The sequence below is a fragment of the Sapajus apella genome, unplaced genomic scaffold, assembly GCF_009761245.1.
Source record: "Sapajus apella isolate SASKATOON/1434 unplaced genomic scaffold, GSC_monkey_1.0 scaffold10, whole genome shotgun sequence".
Lineage (NCBI taxonomy): Eukaryota > Metazoa > Chordata > Mammalia > Primates > Cebidae > Sapajus > Sapajus apella.
Window position 1 is genome coordinate 20,771,987 of NW_022436950.1, and position 22,691 is coordinate 20,794,677.

Genomic DNA, 22,691 nt, shown 5'->3' on the forward strand with positions numbered 1-22,691 from the left:
AGCCATCTGCCTGTGTTCTGCCTGTTCCTGATGTGGTCACACGCACATCTGGGGTGCCTCTGTGCACTTCCCCCATCTCCCCAGTTCCACATGTCCCCTGCCACTCAGCCAGCAGGGGACTTTGATGGCTCAGACTGCCTGGGGCTGAGCAGCTGGATGACAGGGGTGGGGTGGTGGTGGGAGCTCTCCTTCCGGCCCCTTCCCAGGCAGCAGGGAAAGAGCACAGATCTATCTCTGGACTGAAAGAAGATGAGACTAGAAGTCCCAATGGTGCCTCCTGGGTCATCACTCCCACCCTTCATAGAAGGCAGTTCCCAGATGTCTTCAGGGCCTGGTCACAGAAGATGGACCAGTAACATGTGGCCAGCAGTTTAAAGACTGAAGTGGACTTTCACAAAGTGCTGAAAAGCAATCAGGCACCCCTATTAGGTAATAGGAAGTGCTCAGACAGGTTAACTGGCTTGACCAAGGACAAACGCAAACGAGGCTTTTTTCATTGTACCATACTATTTCCTTGAGTTCCTTTTCACCTGCCTGGGGTGGTGTCTGTTCATGCCACTTTCCCAGTTTCTCTCTCTGGCATGGTGGCGCATCATCCACCCTATCTCACTCCCTGCAGGACCCAGCAGTGGCCAAGACCAAGAGGCTGGTGTCCCAGCCCTAAGTCTGGGTCAGCCCAGACATTCCAGATGCTCTGGAACCCTAGAAGCTTGACCCGAGCTGTCTATAGGTCTCCTTTGCTTCTCTTCAGTCCTACCCTCTCCTGCCCACCATTCTCTGAGTTTCGCAGATGTCCTGCGGATCCAGTCTGTCACTCGCTGCTAATAGAGAAGCTGGGCTCCGCATGCCCCCTGGTGGTCTGTGTGAGAAGTGCAGGAGTTTGGGTTTGGGGTTGGTTGGTTTGAAGACAAGCGCAGAGCTTTAGGGAAGGCAGATCTATGACTACAAAGCTTGCCCTCAGGGAGCCTAATTTCTCCTCCATGTGAACCATAATGTAGTCCCAATGTCTCCTTTGGTAAGTTAACAGTTTCCTTTGGTCGAGGAGTTCTAAGTCCAAATTCTCCATGACTTCCCCAAAGCCCAAGGGAGCCAAGAGAAGACAGAAAGGAAAACCCAGGCGCCTCCACCTTCCCGCAGCCTGACACCCCTCCCCACCATGAGCCTTGAGGGTTGAAGCAGGCTGGGTCACAGACTGAATGCAGGGGCATTGCAGGGGAAGGACAGGAGTCCTGGATGTCACGGTGAGGGTCTGTCACATCCAGAATGAGCTCCCTTTCCTTCTGTTTCATTTGAAGAAGTATGCTTTGCTCCCTGTGTGCCCCCCCACCCGTGGTCCTAGAGAGGCTGTCAATCCCAGGTGGCAGTACATCTCCCTAGACTCCATTGTTGGTTCAGAAATAAGCAAATGAAAAAGCTGAACTAAGCAAGGTCTTCCTTGGGACTTCTTTTGGAGACAACTGAGAAGGTCATTCTTCTTTTTTGGATCTAAGAATGCATATAGAGCATGTCGTATGGAGAAAGTCTGCAGGAGGAGACAGCGAGGACAGTATGCCAAGAGAGACAGAGACAAGCAGAAACAATAGGTGCAAGGGTGAGGGAAAGGGAAGATGAGAAAGAGACCTGGGACCATGTGAACCACTGGGTTCAGCTGTACCTGAATTCAGACTTACCCCTGGACTTCCCGGGCATAAGAGCCATTCATTAATTCTGTTTGGACTCGGCTAAAAGTCAGGTACCTTCATTTGCAATCAGGGCCAGCCCAATAACCTCAAAGTGTCACACGTCTATCCCCATTCTCACAGCAACTACCATTTATTAAACATATGGTTGACAAAGTATGTGTCATGAGCTATGCTAAAGGCTTTCATATCTCAAAAAAAAAATTCTCCCATCAATCCTGTGAGGGTGTGGGACAGATTACAATGGCTGCAAATTCTTTGCCACACCTTGCATTGAGAGGTGGAATTGATTTTCCCTCCCTTTGAATTTTGCCTGGCTCTGTGACCTGTTTTGGCCAATACAGAGTTACAGTGATGCTATGTAACTTCCAAAGCTGGACTTGAGAAGAGGCTTACAGTTTCTGCCTTTAAGGTTGGTACACTCTTTTGAAAGCCAGTCTTATGTAAGAAGTCTGATGATCCTAAGGCTAACATGCAGTGTGGAAGCCTAAGTTAGCCACATGGAGAGAATGAGAGCACCAGAGAAGCTCTGTGCCCTGGACATGTGAGTGGGGCTTCTTGGACTGTCCAGCACAACAGAGGCTCCAGCAAAATGCAGCCATGAGAACCCAAGCCAATGGTTCTGCTATATACAGCAGACCTACTGAGCTGAGTTCTGACAAATCAAGACCTCAAGATTCCTGAGAAGTAATTACTTTGGGGTTGTTACATAGTATTGGATAACTGAAACAGAGCCGAATCCCCACCACATAAAGAAAATAAGGCTAGCTTGACCTATGTTGTAAATTTATAAGCAGTAACACCAACTGCAAACAACAGAGTGTCTGACCCCAAAGCTCATTTTTTGTCTCCATACCTTGATGGGGAAGTCATTCCCCATTACAGTATTTGGACTGGAGGAAAGCTGGGGGCTCTGAGTCCTGGAAGTTGTGCTCTGCCCTCCCTCTTTCTCCCTGGAGGAAGATGGGTGCTCAAGCTTCAGCTCTGGAGAATCCAGAACTGCCCTCTGTCCACTCACTTTCACCATGAGCTTCCCAAGAGGAAACAGAAGGAAGGAAACATTGTTGGGTGCCAAGAGAAACGTTGGGACAAACTTACTTCCTCTCCCTCTAAGTGTGATCAGAAATGCTGTGGACAGTCTTTTCAATGCGAATGTGGTGAAGTTAGTTTTGATGGTAACAAAATCTGGTGGAGCTAATAACAAGTGTTCATCACATTCTACAGTTTATAAAGTGCTTTAGGACTGGGCGCAGTGGCTCACGCCTGTAATCCCAGCACTTTGGGAAGCAAAGGTATGCGGATCATGAGGTCAGGAGTTCGAGACCAGCCTGGCCAATATGACAAAACCCTGTCTTACTAAAAATGCAAAAATTAGCCGGGTGTGGGGGCAGAAACGGGTAATCTCAGCTACTTGGAGACTGAGGCAGGAGAATTGCTTGAACCTGGGAGGCGGAGGTTGCAGTGAGATGAGATTGTGCCACTGCACTCTAGCCTGGGAAACAAAAAAAAACCCCAACCCCAAAAAAAAAAAAAAAAAAAAAAAAAAGTGCTTTAATCCCATGGGCTTAGGCAGCCCCAGTCCACCCAGGAATTTCCCAGGTGTCACAGAAACAGACATAATCCCCTAAAAATTAAGATAAGGGTGAGTTTGAGAGCTGAGCATACCATCAGAAGCTTCTGATGACCCGTCCCTTTAAAGAAGAATTGCTAGTTCTTCTCCAGCTTGCAGATCCAGGCCCTAGATGTGTGACAGGAGTGAACAAGAAGAATGCCAAGGAGAAAATAGAGAGTGTTCAGGAGAGGCCAGCCTGGTTGGGAGACGGGGACCCAGGTGAAGCTCCCTGAGATGCTAGTTGTAGCAAAACCACCTTCTTCTGGAAGTTGGCAGCCTGTAGATCAGTCTCCCTTGAAACTGTGAGTCCAGCCCTAGTGGTTTAAATATCTTTATTGATACTAACCTCACCCACCATCCCGTGGCCAGCAGTTCTGGGGAACCCAGTACCCAGAGGCCTTTAGACTGGCTCTTTGGTTTCCGCCTAGGGGTCAAGGGGAGGGAGTGCCTGTGCTCTGTGAGCGCCTCTCAGGGGCCATCTGGTGTCCTGGGCCTTCTTGGGGGATTGTTCCTCTCAAGCCGCGCGCCTCAACATTTCCAGAGGCCTGGGAGTTGGGCTTTGGCAGAGAGAGGCTGGGCTCCACGGGCGCCCGGTGCCGGTACCCTGAGATCCCGCTGGCGAGAGCCACCGCTGCGCTCAGTCTAGGGGCCCGCCGGCAGCTCAGAGGCAGAGGGTAAGCTGCCTGAGCACGCTGCAGCGGTGGCACTGCACTACGCAGCACCACTGGAAGCGGCACAGGCAGTTCTCCTCGAACAGCACGCTCTCCTGGCGGTGCCCGCGCCCACAGCACAGCAGGTCGCAGCCGCTGAGGTCTGGGGCGCTGCTATTGCAGGCGCGGCCGCGCGTGCCAGGGGAGCCGGTGCGGCGGTTGGGGGCGCAGAAGTCGGGCGAGTCGGCGGCGTAGAGGAGGTCCGCTCGGTCCGGCGGCTTGAGCGTGCGGACGGCGGGCAGCAGGGCCTTGCCGTCGTTGGTGCCCATGACGCGTGAGGCGCCGTGGAAGCGCTCCAGCAGCAGCGCGCCCACCTCGCGAAACGGAGGCAGCTTCTGCCAGCAGGTGCGCAGCGCGCACGAGCCCGACAGCCCGTGGCACTTGCACTCGGTGCGCGTTTGGCTCCGCACGGCCTGCGGGGGAGCAGAGGGGCGGGTGCATGTGAACAGATGGGGGGTGCGAGGAAGGGCCCAGTGGATGGACAGAAAATAAGATTGGAGATGGAAAGTGAAAGGAAGAGAGGAAAATGCAGACAAAAGAAGGAGACCGCAAGGTCGGGAGGAGGAAATCAAGGAAAGGACAGCTTAGAGGGAGGGAGCAGGAGGGATGATGAGTATGAGGATGACGAAGTGAGGGTGGGGGGAGAATATGGAGCGCAGAGATTCCAGGGTCCAAAGCCAGGGAGTGGGGGGGAAAGCAGAATGGACAGCAAAGGTGAGATTCTCTCTGAAGGACGGAAGAGGTGGCAGCTGTCCAGGCCTAGCCCCCCTGCCAACCTGGCCCCCTCATTCCTACCCCTCAAGGCCCGGGGCTGAGCAGAGACGCAGAGACGCCTGGACGTCTGTCTCCGCCACCCATCCCCAACTCTCTCAGCAGGTATGTGGGCCTGTCCTGACATTCCTCTTCCGGCCCCCTCCCCCCCTGCGCGAAGCCTCAGGCTCCGAACCCTAGAAGACAAGGTATGAGTGGCAGTGTCCCTGGAGAACCCTCGAACTGAGGCATCGGGTGGAGGAGGGCCTGTTGGTAATGCAGTACTCAGAGTGGAACCCAGGCGGCCTCTCCCCGATTCACTGCCTGAAGCAAGGTCTAAGATTCCCGAACCCCCGCAAAGACTGATGGTTCAGAAGACCCAGGGAAAATCATCTCTGGAAGCTCAGAGTCTGGGGCCCAACCTGACCATGTGCCCCACCCTCATCTCCTGAGTCTACCCTACCCCCTCCTGAAACCATCACACACAGACAACCTTCTTGCCCCTGAACCAGACTTCCTGGGGTTGTCTTCATTTCTGACGGGAGCGGAGAGCCTGCCACGGCTCTGAGCAGGTGAGACCTGGGCTGGGGTTGCTGGGCAGCCAGTTGGCAAGTGCCCAGAATTGGTCACAGCTGTCCTGGCCTCCACCTGACTCCCTCCAACCTCCATCAGGACCGGGTCCTTGTCCTTCGCTCTTTTCTATTGCCCTTCAGACGTGCTCTAACTCTTTCTAGGCCTCTCTCACTCACCCAGGCTTCTCTCCACCCAGACCCCAGACCTTACCCTAGCTTCTCTCCTGTCTTTCATCCCAGCCTTTGCTGTATTCTTCTACTCCTGCCCAAGCATCTAGACCCGCTACCTACTCCAAGCTTTGCTTCACCTGTCCTGTCTTGGAGCTGTGCCCTCTCTACCTGGGGTCCCTAAAGGCCCTCAACGCCATTCCCTGAGTGTTCCTTCCCTTCTCTGCCCGCTATACTGCCCAGCATCTGGCCTTCCCAGACCCCTAAATGACTCCTTCTTTGAGGCTGGGCATCTCTGCTCCCACGTGTCCATCCATGCTTGCAGCCAGTCTATCCGAGGCCTCCCTCCGCCCCCTCTGCCCGTGCCCACTCCCCCACACATTCACACACCCCTCCACCTGCACACCCTCACTCCTGCCCACACTTTCTCGGGCACGCTCCTACGCCCACTCACATGCCTGCACACATTCACTCAGTCCTGCCCATACGCACCAGCCGGCCTGCCTCGTTGTTGTGCAGTTGCACCAACGCGCGCATGTCTCCGCGTCCCCGATTGTCCCGCGCGTCCATAAAGAGCCTCGACTTCTCATCCCCGTAGTCCACGTCGTCGCCGCAGCCTCCCCACTCCCAGGCGACGCTGCCTTCCAGGGAGCCCGCAGGGCCAGGGGGTCCGGGGGTGCCGGGCAGGCCGGAGGGCTGGGGCGGGACCCACCCGCGGGGCGCCTGGCAGCCGCACTGCAGCAGCTCGCCCAAGGAACAGGCCTGCGTGACTGCGTGGCTGGCGCCCGCAGCAGTGATAGCAAACACGAAGGCCGTCTCCCGAATGTCTGTGAATGCACAGAGATGCAGTCAGCGCGGGCTGGGGCAGTCAGCTGGGGCCTGGGACCCGAAACCTGCAGCGGGAGGGCTGCCCCAGGGGCCTGGGAGGCAGGGTCCTTGCAGGGTGCCCAGACCCCTGCGTCGGGGAAGTGGGACTCAGCAACTTCTGCGAACCAGCTCCCCTCCACGAACCAGCTTCCCTCTCCTCCAGTGCCCCAGCGGGGAGAATGCAGCCCCACTTCCGCCCCCTCCCCACACTGACCCTGCTGCAGGATGCGTCCAAAGGCCTTGCTGTTGCTGGAGCAGTTCCAGCGGCGGAAGCGGAACTGGAACTGGCACTCTCGCACCCCGAGCCGGGCGCCCCGGGCTAGCTCCTCCACCACTTCCGGCTCAGCCTGGCACAACTCCGCCTGCCATCCGGCCAGCCGCCGTGCCTTCCTGCAGATGCTGATAGGGTCCATAACCAAGGGGCTGCCCACAGCCCTGGGAAGCAGAGAGTAGCAGGTCAGGGGTGTAACCCCAAAAAGGGCATGAGGTGGAGGGGAGGGAGACCAGCCCCACTCAGCCCGCAGCCAGGAGCTGCTACATGCCCTCCTGCCCTACCCCCAAACTGAGCTTGAGATTGTCCTGTGTGGCTCTCCTACTATTCCAAGTCTGTGTCCCCTCTTAACTAGAGTCTAGCCCAACAATTGCTACAGAGCAAGGCTTCAATCTTATCTTTCTGCACACATCTTTGTAAATAAATCCTTATAGAAATTTGACTCAAGATGAAGGCAGCTGGCCCCAGGTAAGCAGAAGTTAACCTCAAACGTCTAGCCCAAAAGGGTGACAGAAGAAAGATCAAGAAGGTCGCCAAGGAAAAGAAAGTATGTGTCATCAAGAGACATCAAAGACAAGTAAGCAGTATCAAGGAATAATATGGTCCTAGTGGACCACAAGCTGGATATGTGTCAGCTGAACAGTCCTGATGAAAGGCAAGAACAATCCCAGGAAGAGAGAATGCCACGATGTTGGACGGCTAGGGAATGGGAGGCTCTCTGAGAAAAGTCGCAGCCCCTCTGTAGCCCAAGTTTCTCCTGCAAAAGGGGTGTGTTGGGCTTTCATCTCTAAGGTGGACCCTCCCACCCTGATACCCTCTGTGTCCCTGAACTGGAAAGCGGGAGGAAGGAGCTGGGGGCCAGGTCTCTGAAGCATTGTTGGGAAGTAGGTGACACTGACCTTCTACTCTAGGAGCTGTTTTCTGTCTTTTTTGGGGGTATTTTTAAGTTGGAACAGAGTCTCGCTCTGTCACCCAAGCTGGAGTGCAGTGGCGAGATCTCGGCTCACTGCAACCTCCACTGCCTGGGTTCAAGCAATTCTCCTGCCTCAGCCTCCCAAATAGCTGGGACTACAGGCACACACCACCACGCCTGGCTAATTTTTTTGTGCTTTTAGTAGAGACGGGCTTTCACCATGTTGGCCAGGCTGGTCTCAAACTCCTGACCTCAGGTGATCCACCTAAGTCAGCCTCCCAAAGTGTTGGGATTATTATAGGCATGAGCCACCGCACACGGCCAAGGATCTGTTGCCTTCTCTGAGCAGAATGGCAGTGAGCCAAGCCCTGCGCCCTGGGGTGACATCACGGCTGGGGGGCGGGCAATGTTTGGCTTGGTAGGGGAAGACTTCATGGGAAGTTCCACGCACTTCCAGAAATCCCTCCACTCCAGGCCTTCATTCTGCCCGAGGAGAGAGCTGATATTTGATTTCTGTACACCAGACCCCTGGAGGTTAAGTCCTTAGAGATTTACACCTGGGAAACCGCTTTCAGATCGCTTCTATGTGAACACTTAGCTGGGGTCCCCGTCTCAAACGAATGACTAGAGCATTTGGGAGCAGAGGGTACTTAGAGACCACCCAAAAGCCCTTCGGCAGAGGGCAGAAAAAAACTGGGTGGGGGGAGGGGTCCCAAGAGATAGAAAACATGTTGTTGAATGGTGGTAGGTGGCGCCAAAGGTCAAGGTGGCCTACTTTTCAGTTTTGCTTTAGTGCACATCCGCCCTACTGTCCCCATTTGCTCCACAAGCACAGGCTGCCCAGGCATGTTCTGTCTCCACAACAGTGAAATATGATGGTCTTAAATAGAAGCAAGAGGAATTTAGGTCTTAAGGTAGAACTCTTAACACTAAGGACGGAGATGCTTGAAGTGGTGGTGCAGGAAGATGTGTAGTAAGCTCAGTCCTTTAAGGTCTACAACACAAACACGTATGCGCACGTGTGCATTCTCACGCGTACACACACGTGCACACACACACACAAAATCGAGTTGCTGCCGTCATCCTTACCCAAGAAGCTCAGGAACCAGATGTCTCTCAGTGGAGAGGCTACAGTCCACATCTTCCTTCCTGCATGCTTAAGACCAGTCCAGCACTGACCCCCACCCTTTCCCAGCCTCCATAAGTACAGCAATGGAGAGTGGGTCAGGGGAGCCCAGTGACCCAGTGACTTTTGAGAGTTGATCATTCTCTATGGATCCATCAATCTATCTGTTCCTCCTCTGCCCATTTATCCCACCTCATTATAAGAAGGATTGGAGGCAGCTTTCAATATGGCTGTGAAGGGTCAGCAGGTAAGACTATGAGCTTTTTGAGAATTAGAACTGCCTTATTTTCCTTTGGATCTCCTGGAAGACTTTTAGTTACTTAGTTTTTATTCTCCCCCAATCCCAATTTTTATTACAAAAAAATTGCATAGTATGAATTTTGTGTTATATATGAATATTACCTGTAGTATATTATACAAAGAACATCATTTCATATGTGTTTTTGAATGAATAAGTAAGTCATCTAAGAGAAAGTTCTCACTTGAGCCCAGGCTCCCGTTCACATGTTATTTTATGACTCCTAATTCATATCCCCAAACATGCTCTTTTCCCCCACTGGGAATCAGAGGCAGGGAATGAGTCCTCTCTGCAGTCCTCCAGCTCCTATGTCTGGGGCTCTACCTGTGAGTCTGAGGCTCTGCAAGCTCATCTTCCCCACCCCCGCTGCCCCTGCTTCTACGTTCCCCAGTCCCTCCTTCTCAATCCTGCCCTCTCTAACTCCCTACTTTCCCAGGGTGACGGGCCTTATCTTCCCAAGGTTACTCTGCCCCATCCTTCTCCTCTCCCTCCTCCTCCCTTAAGAAAGCAGGAGGGAGTGGAGATGAGCAAGACAGAAAGACAAAAGACCTCTTGACCTTGTCTGTTTCCAGAGACTAGAGCCAGGGGAGAATCATGAGGAGTATGAAGCCCAAGGACCTTCAGGAGGTGGGGCTGACCCTCCACAGGGCTGGGGGGCTGCCCAGAGCCAGTTCCTGATCTGGGTCTGGCTCCCCAGGCTGGCTGGCTGCCTGGGAACTAGACTTGTTTACAAGCTGGTCAGGGGGAGGGATGGGCAGTAGTAGCAGCTAGAATCCCAAAGGACCAGCTTGTTCCCTGCCCTGCTGTCCTTTCTCCCATCCTAAATACATAGGAAATGAAACTCCAGAAGGGGCGTGGCAGGGGGCATTGGGCAAAACACCAAGCTTCGCTTCCAGACTCTGGTTTCTGTCAACTCTGTGTGGGCTGAGCCACTCTGAGCAAGTCAATTCCCTCTGTGGGCTTCAGAAAAACTGAGGAGTTAGCATGAGAGGCTCACAGACCGCCTATAACTTTGGTTTTAACACCACATCAAGTAATAAGTCCCCCATTCCCACTCACCTCTCACCTTCCTTCCTTTACGCTTCCCTAGGGAGTGAACTCTGCTTTTCAGGCCATTGGGTCAGCATTGGCCTGGGATGAACCAGAGAAGATGTGCTCCTTTGGGAGAATTTGCATGTTTTGGGGTCTGAAGCACAGTGGTGGTAGGGAATACACAATATATAGGATCTGGGATCCTCATCAAACAGCCATTCCTGGGCATAGAAAACAATGAAGCTCGCCCTCAAAGAAACCGGTATGTGGACAAGAAGGGACAACCCTATGGATGGTCATTCTAACTGGCCTGGCCTGTGCCAAGGTCTCTCTCCCAAGGACCATGGTTGATAGGACCCATTGCCCGGTGAGGTAGTGTCAGCAGCCAGCCTGTCCCTATTGGCAACATCTGTAGACCTAAGCCCTGGAGGTCTGGGGTTCCGGCCTAACCTACCTTTCCATTTCTTGAGTCAGAGGGCCAAAAACATTGTCAGAGATCATCCAGTTCAGCTTGTTATACAGATGAGCAAGAGAGGAGGTGACACCCTGGCCACTGGTGGAGGGATCTCTATTGCAAGACACAGTAGGTGAATATTTCAAACACAAACAGTGCTGGAGGGAAATGGGCACAGGAGATGTCTGGAGACTTCCGGTGGCCTCGCACACCCTCCTCCTCACAGCCCCGTACTCCTAGCAGGGTTAACTCGTAATCTATTCTAGATAGCATCGCTGAACTTCTGGACTCAGACCCGTCCTAAATCATCAAAATCCTAGCATCTCTCCAAACTCACCTCAGATCCCATTTGCTCTAAGGAGCCTCCCTGGGCCCCAATCCCCACCGACCTTCACCCCATGCATCACCCGGGGTGTCACTCATTTCGGGGGTGTCTGTTATCCTGCCAGTGGTATAATTAATTTTTCATGTTTGCTTGTCTTATCTTTCCAACTAGATAGAAAACTCATCAAAGACAGTAAGCTCCTGCGTGGGTATTAACGGAGTGCACTCAGGGTTTTTGGGATCCACAGGCTTGGGTTTGGATCTGGGCTCTGCCATTTGCTTGTGCTATGATGTTCGGTGAGTCCCTAGCCTGTGAAATTGGCACTTAATCTTCATTAGACGGATGGTGAGACTTAACCTCCTAAGCCTCAGTTTCTTCAGCTGTCAAATGACAATAGTGATACCCACCTCCCTCCCAGATTATAGATGCAGAGAGTCTGTCCAGAGATTGGGTGTCCTCCAACAGCTGGTGTTTGTCTTCCCACTCACATCCTTATCGATCTCTTGGGCCTGCACAGTTCAGGATAAGCAGTAGGGTGCAGGCAGCATTGTGGATTCCTGAGAACACCCTTTTCTCCAACTCTCTGCTGTTTCTTCTCAGCCTGGAACCCTGTGTCTCCTCCTCCTCCATCCAGCCCTGCTCAGGGGCCAAATGCACCCTCTAGGACCCTCCTCTTCCCCAGCAGGCACTGGAGTGCATCACTGAGGCCAAAGAGATCACAGCCCACTGGATGCCCAATGTCCTCTGAACCTTCTCCAAGCCAGCCTCCTTCTATTTCCCCACCCCCACCCCCAAAGTCCCCACACTGACCCCACCTCCCACAAGCCAGCAGAGGGAGCCCTGAGCCCTGAGGCTCTGGGTGGGGGTTGCACAGGGGTGGGGGAGGTGGGTGGTGGAGAAGGGGCAGAAAAATGTTGCCTGACGGCTGCTGAGGCGGCTGGGCCCGGGCCTGTGCCCGCCCGCCTGTCCTGTCCTGCTCTAACTCGGTAATTACTGCTCCCCCTCCCCCTCCCCCAGCCTCTACCCCCACCCAAACCACCACATCAAAGCCAGTGATACCCAGCTCCATTAACCCCTGCCTCCCCACTACCCCCCAGCCACTCCATTCCACCCCTCACCACCCCTGATCCAAGTTGGTTCCCTCTGCCCTTGCTCACCTGTCTCTCCTCATCACTCTTAGGAGAGGCAGGGGCTTTCCTTTCCCCAACAGACTTTGCTGTACAAAAGGGCTTCCTATTGGTCAGGGCTGTGGCAGGTGAAGGTGCCCCAGGAGACTGTCCTGGGTTCTCTGCTCGACCATATTAGGGTGGGGAGCACCTATCTGAGGGTGGGATCGGGGAGCAGAAGAGGTCTGTGAAAGGTCCTGTGCCCCTTTCCTGACCGCCCCCACCCCACGCCACTCGCAAGAATGAGGTGCTGAGCTGGAGGTGGACTTTCAGCCTGGCTCTGAGCTACCTACATTCTGGGTGGCCAAGGCCAAATCATTTTCTTACCACCTGTCGGAGACCTTGCTGCCCTCACATGTAAGTGAAAATATTGGACCTGATTATCTCTAAGGGCTTTCTAGATCTATTTTCTTTTTCTTTTTTTTTTTTTTTTTTTTTGAGACGGAGTTTCACTGCAACACCCAGACTGGAGTGCAGTGGTACGATCTCAGTTCATTGCAACCTCTGCCTCCCTGGTTCAAGCGATTCTCCTGCTCAACCTCCCGAGTAGCTGGGATTACAGGCACAAGCCATCATGTCCAGCTAATTTTTGTATTTCTAGTAGAGATGGGGTTTCCCCATGTTGACCAGGCTGGTCTTGAACTCCTCTCACCTTGGCCTCCCACAGTGCTGGGATTACAGGCACCCGGACACTAGATCTACTTTCTAGATTAAACCGAAGGCTTGTAGCTGGAGGAACCAGCCCGAGAGGCCAAGGTGGAGAAGCCTCCCAGAGGCCTTTCTCTCCCTTAGCTCCTCCTCCGGCAGTTCTGGGGAAGCACCCGAGAGGATTCCCGGCCCAGGCAGGAAGGAGGGTGCTTTCACCGACCCACAAAGGACAGACGTCTGTGTTCCGAGTGCCTCCGGCCACCCTTCTGCCAGCCTGACCGCCCTGCCCTCACTCATCCCCTCCACAGTGGTACTTCTCTATTATAGTGCACATTCTGGAACCCCCCTTGCTGGGCCTGGTGAGCAAGCCTCCTGCTGACCTCTCCGCACCAACTCCTGGCTTCTGATGAGAACAGGGCAGGAGGGGCTGCACCCCCCAGGAAATGTCTCAGTGCCAGAACTCTGGTGGGCTCGGGGCATGCTCTGGCCTGGATTGGGCCAGCCTCCTTCTGCCCCTGCCCTTTTCTGCTCACAGCCCCATTGTCTCCCTCCAGGGGAAGCTGCCAAGGCGGGAGGCCTGGAGGGAGGGAAGGATGGCCAACCCACCCCCTTCCCCACCCCACCCTTGAACTCAGCAGAGGCCAGCAACAGGACTGCCCACAATGGGTCAGGACCCTAGATAAAGACAGGATGGGAAAGGGCACAGCCTGGGGTGGTGGTGGCAGCTAGGAAAGCTCAGTGTCACGAAGAAGCCTGAGTCCTTTCCCTGCCTCCCTGTGGGGACAGATGAGGCACTAGGCCTCTGGCTCCTGTTTCCTTTTCCAGGAGGGTGGTGGGTGAAAGACTAGATGGAATGGGGGAAGGGAGTGACACTGGGTGGTATTTTCCCTAGTGGAACAAGGAAAGGGTTAGTTTCTTTCATAGAAAATATAAAACAGGGCGGGCCATGGTGGCTCACACCTGTTATCCTAGCACTTTGGGAGGCTGAGACAGGCGGATCACATTAGGTCAGGAGTTTGAGATCAGCCTGGCCAACATGGTGAAACCTCATCTCTACTAAAAATACTAAAAATAATTAGCTGGACGTGGTGGTAGCCACCAGTAATCCCAGCTACTTGGGGGGCTGAGGCAGGAGAATCACTTGAACCTGGGAGGTGGAGGCTGCAGTGAGCTGAGATTGTGCCACTACACTCAGTCTGGGTAACAGAGCAAGGAGCAAGACTCTGTCTCAAAAAAAAAAAAAAAAAAGAAGAAAGAAAGAAAACATAAAACAGAGGAAAGAGGATTTGACCGTTCTATGAGAGTGAGCTATTTTCTACATCCACTGATTAGAGGTATAAATAACGATGGGTCAGATGTTGTAAAGAACTTCCTGGGGGTGGGCAAGACTGGAGCAGGGAGCAGAGTGGAAGTGGTTAACTGGTGACTGGGAGGCTCTCCCTCTCTGCCTTACTCCCAAGACAAGGTCTGCCAGGGCCACAGCATAGGCTGGATGGCCTGGATGCAATGAGGCCAGACAAGATGACATTCCTGGCCAGTGTCCTGGAATCTGGGATTCTGTAATTCACAGATATGATTACAGATTGGAGAAAGATAGAGAGGCTGGAGGCAGAGTATTTATTTATTTACTTACTTATTTATGTATTTATTTATTGAGACAGAGTCTTGCTCTGTTGTCCAGACTGGAGTACAGTGGCATGGATTTCAGCCCACTGCAACCTCCGCCTCCCAGGTTCAAGCGATTCTCCTGCCTCAGCCTCCCAAGTAGCTGGGATTACAGGCACCTGTCATCACGCCCAGCTAATTTTTATATTTTTAGTAGAGGCAGGGTTTCACTATGTTGGCCAGACCGGTCTCAAACTCCTGACCTCAAGTGATCTGCCCTCCTCAGCCTCACAAAGTGCTGGGATTTCAGGAGTGAGCCTCCATGCCTGGCCTGGAGGCAGAGTTTTAGAAAGCATGCATCTCACTGGAGTAAGGAGGGAGAGTAAAAAAGAAGGTGGGAGGGAAACTTCTCAGGAACCTGGAGCCAGGTCTCCGGGCCAATTCTGGAGCATGGGCCACACCCCTGCAGGACTCCCTTTTCCTGACCAAGACAGTCGAGTCACTCAGAGGTCCTGGGGTCCTCTCTCCTTCCAGCCCGGCTGCTGCTAGAATGTCAGAGTCGGCTGCAGGAGGCTGCTGCAGCTGCTTTTCCTGGCCAGCACTGGAGCTCTGACCTGGCCAGGATTCTCTGACAAATAGGGAGAAGAGGGCCAGCAAAAGCAGGTCCTGGGCATTGGGGAACAGCCTGGAAGCCCCTGTTGGAAAAGCTGCCAGCTGAAGTGAGACTTGGGCTCTGGGGACATGGAAGAGCCTCAGGCCAGTGAGAATTATTAGTCCAGCCCATCAGCCCAGACTTGACCTTGGAGGGCACTGGTGGGGTGAGGAGGGGTCAGGAGTGTAGGCAGAGTCAAAGATCCAGGGGAAGGGGGTCTGGGCTCAGACCAAAGAGATGAAGTGTCAGCAATAGACAGGTAGCCAGGTGCAGTGGCTCACACCTGTAAGTCCAGCACTCTGGGAGGCCAAGGTGGGCAGATCGCTTGATGTCAGGAGTTTGAGACCTGCCTAACCAACTTGGTGAAACCCCATCTCTACTAAATATACAAAAACTAGCCAGGCGTGGTGGTGGGTGCCTGTAATCCCAGCTACTCAGGAAGCTGAGGCAGGAGAATCGCTTGAACTGGGGAGTTTCAAGTAGGCCAAGATCACACCACTGCACCCTAACCTCGGCGACAGAGCGAGACTCTGTCTCAAAATAAATAAATTAACTAATTAATTAAAAATTAAAAAAAAAAAAAAAGGATAAAGGAAAGTGAAGGGGCCCAGGCAGGTAGGAGAGGCCCATTCCCTCTGAGGCACATCTAAGCAAGGCAGTCAGACACCTTATCACTGGGGCCCCTCACTCTTCACCTGGCATGCCCTACAGCTGTGGCCATGAAGGCCCCTGTGTTCTCCCACACTTGCCCGTGTCACCTCCTCCCCCACTCCCTTCTTCACAGCTTCAGGGTCAGTCTCTCAGGGACCAGGCCGCTCTCCTTTGGCTTGGCTGCCACCCAGCAGTCCCTCCTGAACAAAGGAACCCCCACAGATACAGAGCCCAGAAAGGTGAATCAGCCAGTCCAGCGATACTCCACAAACACATCTCCAGCACCAATACTGTCCTAGGCCTCAGGGCTCCTAAAGACAAGGGCTCTGTGGAGCAGGGAAGAGAGACCCAAAAGACTCTTGTCAGGTAAATGCAGTAACTAGCATAGTTGCCCAATGTATGGGATACAGTGGGAGCATAGACAAGGCAATGGAAGGACAAGGGTGCAGTTTCAGGGAGGTAGTGATATTTTAACTGTAAGGATAAGAACGATTTAGACAGAGGGGGAGGGAGAGGAGGGAAGACCATGGCCATCAGAGAGGGACCCCATCTCCACACCTTGAAAAAGGACAAAGTTAGGAAAGGCATTTATGGGGAAAAGAGATTCCTTTACAACATTTTCCTTGGAACCATGGATTTTAAATTTAAATGAATCCCCTTTCACTCCCCGGGACCTGGCCAGGAGAAGCTGGGCTGTGAGGAGGGCACTGCACATAACGAGTACCTTCTAAGGTCCTATCATTCTACACGTCCTCCCACCTCACCTTCCCAGCAAGGCTGCCAGGCAGGGAGACTGTTATCCTATCTCCAGTTAAGACTGAGAGGTAGGGAGAGGAAGTGACTAGCCCAAGATCACAAACGTTATGTTTAGATCTTAGATCTGTCTGCTTCAAAGCTGCCACTGCATTCTACTAAGCCAGATCAAGGGCCGTATGTTCCCTAGATGGGACCTGGATCGTCCTCGGTTCGCCCCCTCCGTGACACTCGCGTGGGACTCCTCTCCTCATCGCAGAGGGGGGATTGCAGCTCTCTGCTCGCTGTGTGGGCATTCTACTCCCTATCTCCTCGGAGCACGGGGATCTGCCTCTCTTCCAAATCCGGGGGCCGGGGGAGGAGCGGAGGGTCGGCATCCAGCCAATCACGTGGCAATATGCAAATAGACAGGACCCTGCCTTCTTAGGATTGGCTGGTTCGTCAACGCTATTGTCCAAGTATCTCCTCTCTAAACACAGAGCTATTCCGGGAGAGGGTTTGCGGCTCTGAAGAGTAAGAAGGGGAAAAAAAGTCTTCTGGATCTAGCTCTCTGAGCCATCCCGGCCGGGCACTCTTCTTCCCCGCCCCCAAGGCTCGAAGTTCTCGCAACCTTCGCTGCCTAGGTGTCCATTCTAGCTTGGGCCAGGCCTGGGAAGATACCCCCTCCCTTGGTTGGCCAGGCCCCTCTCCTTTCCCGCAGGACCCTCCCATTATGGTATCTCCCCGGCTGCACATTTTTTTTTCATTCATGACCCCCACGTCTGGAAGGGCCTGACCCCTGGGTCCCGTTTCTTCTTCTCCTCCTTTTCCTTGCTCGGGGAGGACGAAGTAGAGAAAGCCAGGGTCCTGACTCAGTTTCCCCTTTATATTCCCTTTCTCGCCATTATGGCCCACTCCGCAGGAGCCCGGAGAGAAGTTGGTGGGTTGGTAGGCAAAACCGGGCGGGGAAGGGGCAGCTATGTGGTCCTCTCTGCCTTGTGGCTTCCCACCTTGTTCTTGTCTTTCCCGAATCCAACCCCCTACCCTGAACCCAGGACCCTCCTCACACATTCTTTTCCTCGAATATGTGTCTCCCTGAGAGCTCTTTCCTACCCACAGACCTATTCCTTGGTGACCTAGGTGAGCGAGTAACTTGGAGGGGGCTGGGGAGAACCTGGGAAGAGGAAACACAATAGAATGTGCCCAGGGGTTAGGCACGTCGAAGAAGGGATCGGAAATGCCCCTGGCCGAGGCTAGAAAGCTGGGCTCCGAGAGCAAGTAGAGTCCGGAGGCTGCGGAATACCCCAATCGGTCCCGGCTCCCGGGGTCCCCACCCTCCGGCGTCCAGAGGCAGGACAGCCGGACTCACCACCACAGTCCGCCGACGTGCGTCGGGCACAGGAGCAGCAGCAGCAGCAGCCCTAGGCTGGAGCGCACGGGAGGCAGCATCGTGACAGCCCTAGGGCCGCGGGTGTGGGCAGTGGACGAGGCTACAGGGCGACTGCGGCGCGCGAGGGCCAGGGCTTCAGGGCGAGCGCGGGGAGCGCGACGGCAGCGGCCGGGAGGCGAGGGCTCCGGCGGCTGAGCGGGGGCCCATCCCGGGCGAGGAGGGCGCGGCGGAGGCGGAGAGCGGACGGGGCAGCCCGCGCCTGTGTCTCCTGCGGAGCTCGCTCGGGAGAAGAAATCAGAGCCGGGGGCGGGGGTGGGAGGGGAGCGGGGCCGAGGCGGGGGCGGGGGGCAGGGGGCCGGAGGGGGGTGGCAGTTGCGACAGTCAGGCGGCGGGACTCTCGGGAGCGAGCCGTGCGCCCCAGGGCGGCGGGAGCGGAGCGCAGCGGAGGGCGGGAGCGGGGTGCTGGGGCGGGGCCCCAGCGCGCTCCGTGCTGCGGGACCCGCCCGCCTGGCCCCCTCACCTCGCCTCTCCCAGACTTCGAGCCCCCAGCCGCTCGCGGCTGCCGGGAGTCGGGGGCAAGGAAGGGCGGGGAAGAAGAGTAGAGAGGGGTGAAGGGGGGAGAAAGAAGAGCTGAGGAATGGGGGACGGGCTGGAAGGGAGACGTTTGACAGGTTTGTTGACTGTAAAGAGAGAAAACTTCCCAGGAATGAGGGAGTTTGGGGCGGGGGGCGGTGCAGAGGGAGACGCTGGTGCGGAGGCGAGAGAGGAAGTTGGCCTGGGGCGCGGGGTGCTCTGGCGAGGGTTGTCAAACTGGAGCGCCCGAAAGGCGGATGCTAGAGGGGTCTTCTCTTTCCCTGGCTCTTCTCGGTGCTGCACGCCCCTTCCTTAGCCTCTCCTTGAAGAAGGGAGGAAGCCCTGGGCCTCCGCCCTCGCTCCCCAGATGTTCCACCTCTCAAGCTCGCGTTCGGGGCCGGGGAGGTGGGGGAGATGAGGCGGCAAGAGGAGCCTCTCGAGGGCGTGCGCGCAAGCGCTGGCACGTGTAAGCAAGCGGGAGAATGGAGGTCGCAGACTTCCAAGAGATCGAGGAGTCAAAATTCGCTGCAGCCGGGTGTCCATGGGTCCCTGCCTCGGTTCCTCCCCCAACCTGGCCCAGATAGAAGGGGTGGGAGAGCCAGCTGCAGGTGAGATGGCGTTTATCTGATTTTCTAATGCCACAAAAATGTCTTTGATGCCCCTGGCCCCCTCCCCACGGGGGGAGATCAAAGGCCCTGTGGGGCGGAGGGACAGCTCCATTCATCAGGCCATGGAGCTGGCAGCGGGCAGCAGACCCTGCTCCTCCTGCCCCCGACGTGCCCCAGGGTGCCGAGCGACAGGTGGTGTGGGACATTCTCCCTGCCACTACCATCAAGAGCAACCATCAACCTTTCAGGCTGTCCTGATCCAGATCAAGTTCCTATGGCAGAAACGTCAGGCGCCCAGAAGAGCGCTCCTGGTTGTTGGGAGAGAGGGGACCTGAACTTGTGGACTGAGATCACTGCCAAGAGAGACAAACAACCTTGGTGAGCAGAGAGAGAAGACAAGATCCTGAGTCACCCAGAAGGGGGGACAAGTAGATCAAGATGAGGCCAAGGGGCCAAGGGGGGCAGTCCCAGGGGAGGAGGCAGGTCAGAGAAGGAATAAGCAGACAGAGGTGAGAGAACTGGAGAAGTGTTGGCCTTGCCCAGCGAGCAAGCCCCACATCAGGGCACTGGTGTCCAGGCTGGGTCAGCTCAACCCCTTGTACTGGGTACAGAGAATTTTGGTGAAGGGGCTACGACACTCTAAAGAAGGGGAACAGGGCGGGGGACAATGTCCAGTAACATAAAGAGAGGGTCTGGTCCAAGGACTGCCCATTTTAGCTTTTAACAGCATCCAAATGCCACGAACAGCCCCTGCATCTAAGTAACTTTGCACGCAGGTGCTGTTTCTATGGGGCAATGCCAATCTGGACAGTTTCTACAGGGCAATGTCAAATCTGGACACTACCCGTTCAAAGACATACCCAGGATGGGTGCACACTCTGGCCATGTGGTACCAAATAGGCAGCTAGAGGGCTCGGGGGATCCCTGGAGGCTGCAGGTGGCCAGTGGCCAGCCTCCTGGGAGCGACCGCCTGGGTTCCGAACCCCCTGCCCAGCCCTGCTCCCACCCTGCTACTGTTATTGCAGATTATGAAATGCTCTCCCTATCCTGCATTCTTCTCCGAGGCAAGAATTTTAATGTATTTGTCTTTGTCATCAGGGGACCTGTGCTCTGAGACCGCCCTGCCTCTGCCTGCGGAGGGAGCGCCCCAAATCTAGTCCCTGCTGCCTCCAGACCCCAGCCTCGCTCCATTACCACCCCTCCCCCATGCCCTAGCCTTGCCCCTCGCCTCCCCTTCCTAAGACACAGTCTCTCTGTGGGGTGGATAAAAATGATGTTATTGAAACAACAGAATTGGGAGCAGTGGCAGGGAGCAGGGATCAGCTCAGGAAACTGGGGCGTTTGCCAAGAAGCTTTCTCCCCCGCAGGCGGCCTTTCTGCCCCTACCCCCCACCTTTCCTGCAAACATACACAGCTGGCCCCACCCCTCCTGGAGCACTCACTGGCCAGATCTTGCAGAATCTTTTGCCATCTCTGGACTCCCCAAGCCCTTGTCCCTCCCCCACATAGTCCCATTCCAGAATCAGTTGGCCCAGTGGTGCCTGCAGAGCATTGTGGGGTTGGGGGCGGGGGGCGGGGCAGGGAGGTGGGCTGGAAATCTAAGACAGGCAGGACTCCTGAATTCCCAATTCCTAGGGCTTCTGCCCCAAAAGCATCCTTCTGCTCACTCCCTTGTGCCCTCTCCGCATCCCCATCAAGGGGCTGGCTGGCATCTGGGCAGAGCTGGAGCAATGACTTCTGTTGTTTTGCCCCCAAACCTTCAGAGAGACGAGTTCAGATATTCCCAAGCCTTCAACCCACCGCTATCATCTTAGAAGACTTACAAAGGAGAGGGGGTGGAGAGGGGGTGGCAGGAGGTAACAGATCTTGGCACACAAAGATAGATCGAGATATGTGACACACACGCCCCCTCACACACACCAACGACTGGGCACGGCCCCCAGATAACCTCACAGAAACCACAGGACATCCTCACCTCCCCCAGACAATGCTGGGATTTTTTACCCACAGGTATGGACAGACACACAGATGGGCTGGCGCAGGCTGAAACACATGCCACTGCAACACACGCACACACACACACACACCACCTCTGCAGAGATATGCACGCAGAAGAACGTTCACAAGAGACTGGAGTGGGAAGACAGTAGCCCAGAAATGGGTGGCATGAATGGGGAGGTGACAGTCTATCCCCCATCCCTATGCCCTAGGCCCTACCCACCCCACCTTCCTTCATCGCTCCGTCTTAAATCCTGGGAACCCATTAATACTATGTCTAGGCCCTGTGCAAAAGACAGACAGGGAAGGAGAGACTTGGGTGGAGGAGGAAGGAGGGGCAGAGTAGGGGCAGCTGAGGCGGGGAGAGGCAGCTGGAAATAGATAACATCAGAAACGCTGCGGGCGAAAGCAGAGCCCTCTGTCTCGGGCAGACTCTCTCTGGCTGTCTTTCTGTGCGTCTTTTCACATCACTGTCATGTCCATAATTCGGTCTCTATTTGTGTCTGTCTCTAAATCACTTTCTCTGTTTTTCGTTTCTCAGAATGGCTAAAGCTGCAGGAGCCCAGGAATTTGGGCCTGTGACCCTTCCCCTCCCAATAACCTCACCCTCTTCCTCCCTCCTTCCCTCCTGTCCCCAGAACTCCTATCTGTCTTTCCCTCCATCTGTCCCAGGAACTCCTATTCCTTCAGGGAGGTGACATGCCTTGAGAATTCCTAAGAGCCTTGGGTTTCTGGGTCCCTGGAGAACAGAGAGAGGAAAGGCCAACCCCTTAGAGAGAGGGGGGAATGGAGAAAGAAAAAGAAGAGAGTGAGGAGAGAGGCTCATTTTCCTCTTCCTTCTGCAGTGCAGACAGCTCTCCTCCCACGCCAGCCCGCAACCCACCTGAAGTCAGGAGGGTGTGCTTTTCCAGAGCAAGCTCCCAGCTTTAGTCAAGGCAGGGATAAGAAAGTCCCCTACACCAGGCCCCAGCTTCCCGCAGAGCCCACCTGCCCCCCACCTTCCACATCTCTCAAGCCTATCCATGCCCCCACCAGTCCCAGGAGAAAGAACCCAGGGGGAGCTTGAAAGGGGCAGGGGAGCTCAGGCTAGGGAGGGAGGGGCTGCTACTGGCCCATCACAGGCTGGGGAAAGCCAGGGGACATTTGTTTTCACTTACCTTAGCCCCATGGACCCAAGTGGGAGTGGTTGGCCACAAGAGCCTCTCCAGCCATGCTGGCCCAGGCTGGCTCCTGTGGTATTGACAGAGGATGGGCAAAGGGTCCTGGCCTGGCCTCAGATGTTCTAGGGAAGAGCCTCTGCCCTTCTCTTGTCTCACTGCTCCATTCTGCTCTTGGTATACCACCTGTCCCTGCTGCTTCAGCTCTCACCTCTGCAGGAAGCAGGGCTCCAAAATCCAGGTCTCCAGAGCCAGCTTCCTTCCTGATATCTTATCTGCGGTCTCTCCCTAGACAGCAGTCAGCAGATTTGTAATTGGACGCTGATGCACCAGGCTCCCAGCTGGATAGTGAGGGGGGAAATGGTGAGCAAAAGCAGACATAACTCCTACCCGCATGGAGCTGACAGTCTTTAATCACATCATCTCTCAAGCAAAAGGAAAGCCAACCACTTTACCATGCTGGGGAAAAGAAGGGAGGGGCATGTAAGAGGCTGCCTGGTGGGGGTTGACCAGGTCACTGGGTGTCAAGGAGTGCTTCTCTAAGGAGGGAACACTCTAGCTGAGATGTAAAATAAATAAGTGGGGGTTAACTGGGAGACACAGGGAGGGAAGAGCATTTCCAGCAGAAGGAGCAGCCTTTGCAAAAGTCCTGCAAGGAGGAGAAGGCAGGTGCTGCAGAGAGTGAAGGGGAGTGATGGAGGAGAGTGGGGAGAGTGATGGAGGAGAGTGGGGGG

The 22,691-nt window shown here is 54.9% G+C and overlaps 1 protein-coding gene across 1 annotated transcript; it reads right to left on the reverse strand.

The window, feature by feature from the left end:
* Window positions 1-3,606: 3,606 nt before the first annotated feature.
* On the reverse strand, window positions 3,607-17,954 carry WNT6 (Wnt family member 6). The gene is made up of 4 exons (XM_032278174.1): window positions 17,601-17,954; window positions 6,573-6,793; window positions 5,984-6,318; window positions 3,607-4,414 (listed from the first exon to the last, which is right to left on the reverse strand). Exons 1-4 carry the CDS (start codon window positions 17,678-17,680, stop codon window positions 3,953-3,955), a joined length of 1,098 nt encoding a protein of 365 aa, XP_032134065.1. The 5' UTR covers window positions 17,681-17,954; the 3' UTR covers window positions 3,607-3,952.
* Between the last annotated feature and the right edge of the window lie 4,737 nt (window positions 17,955-22,691).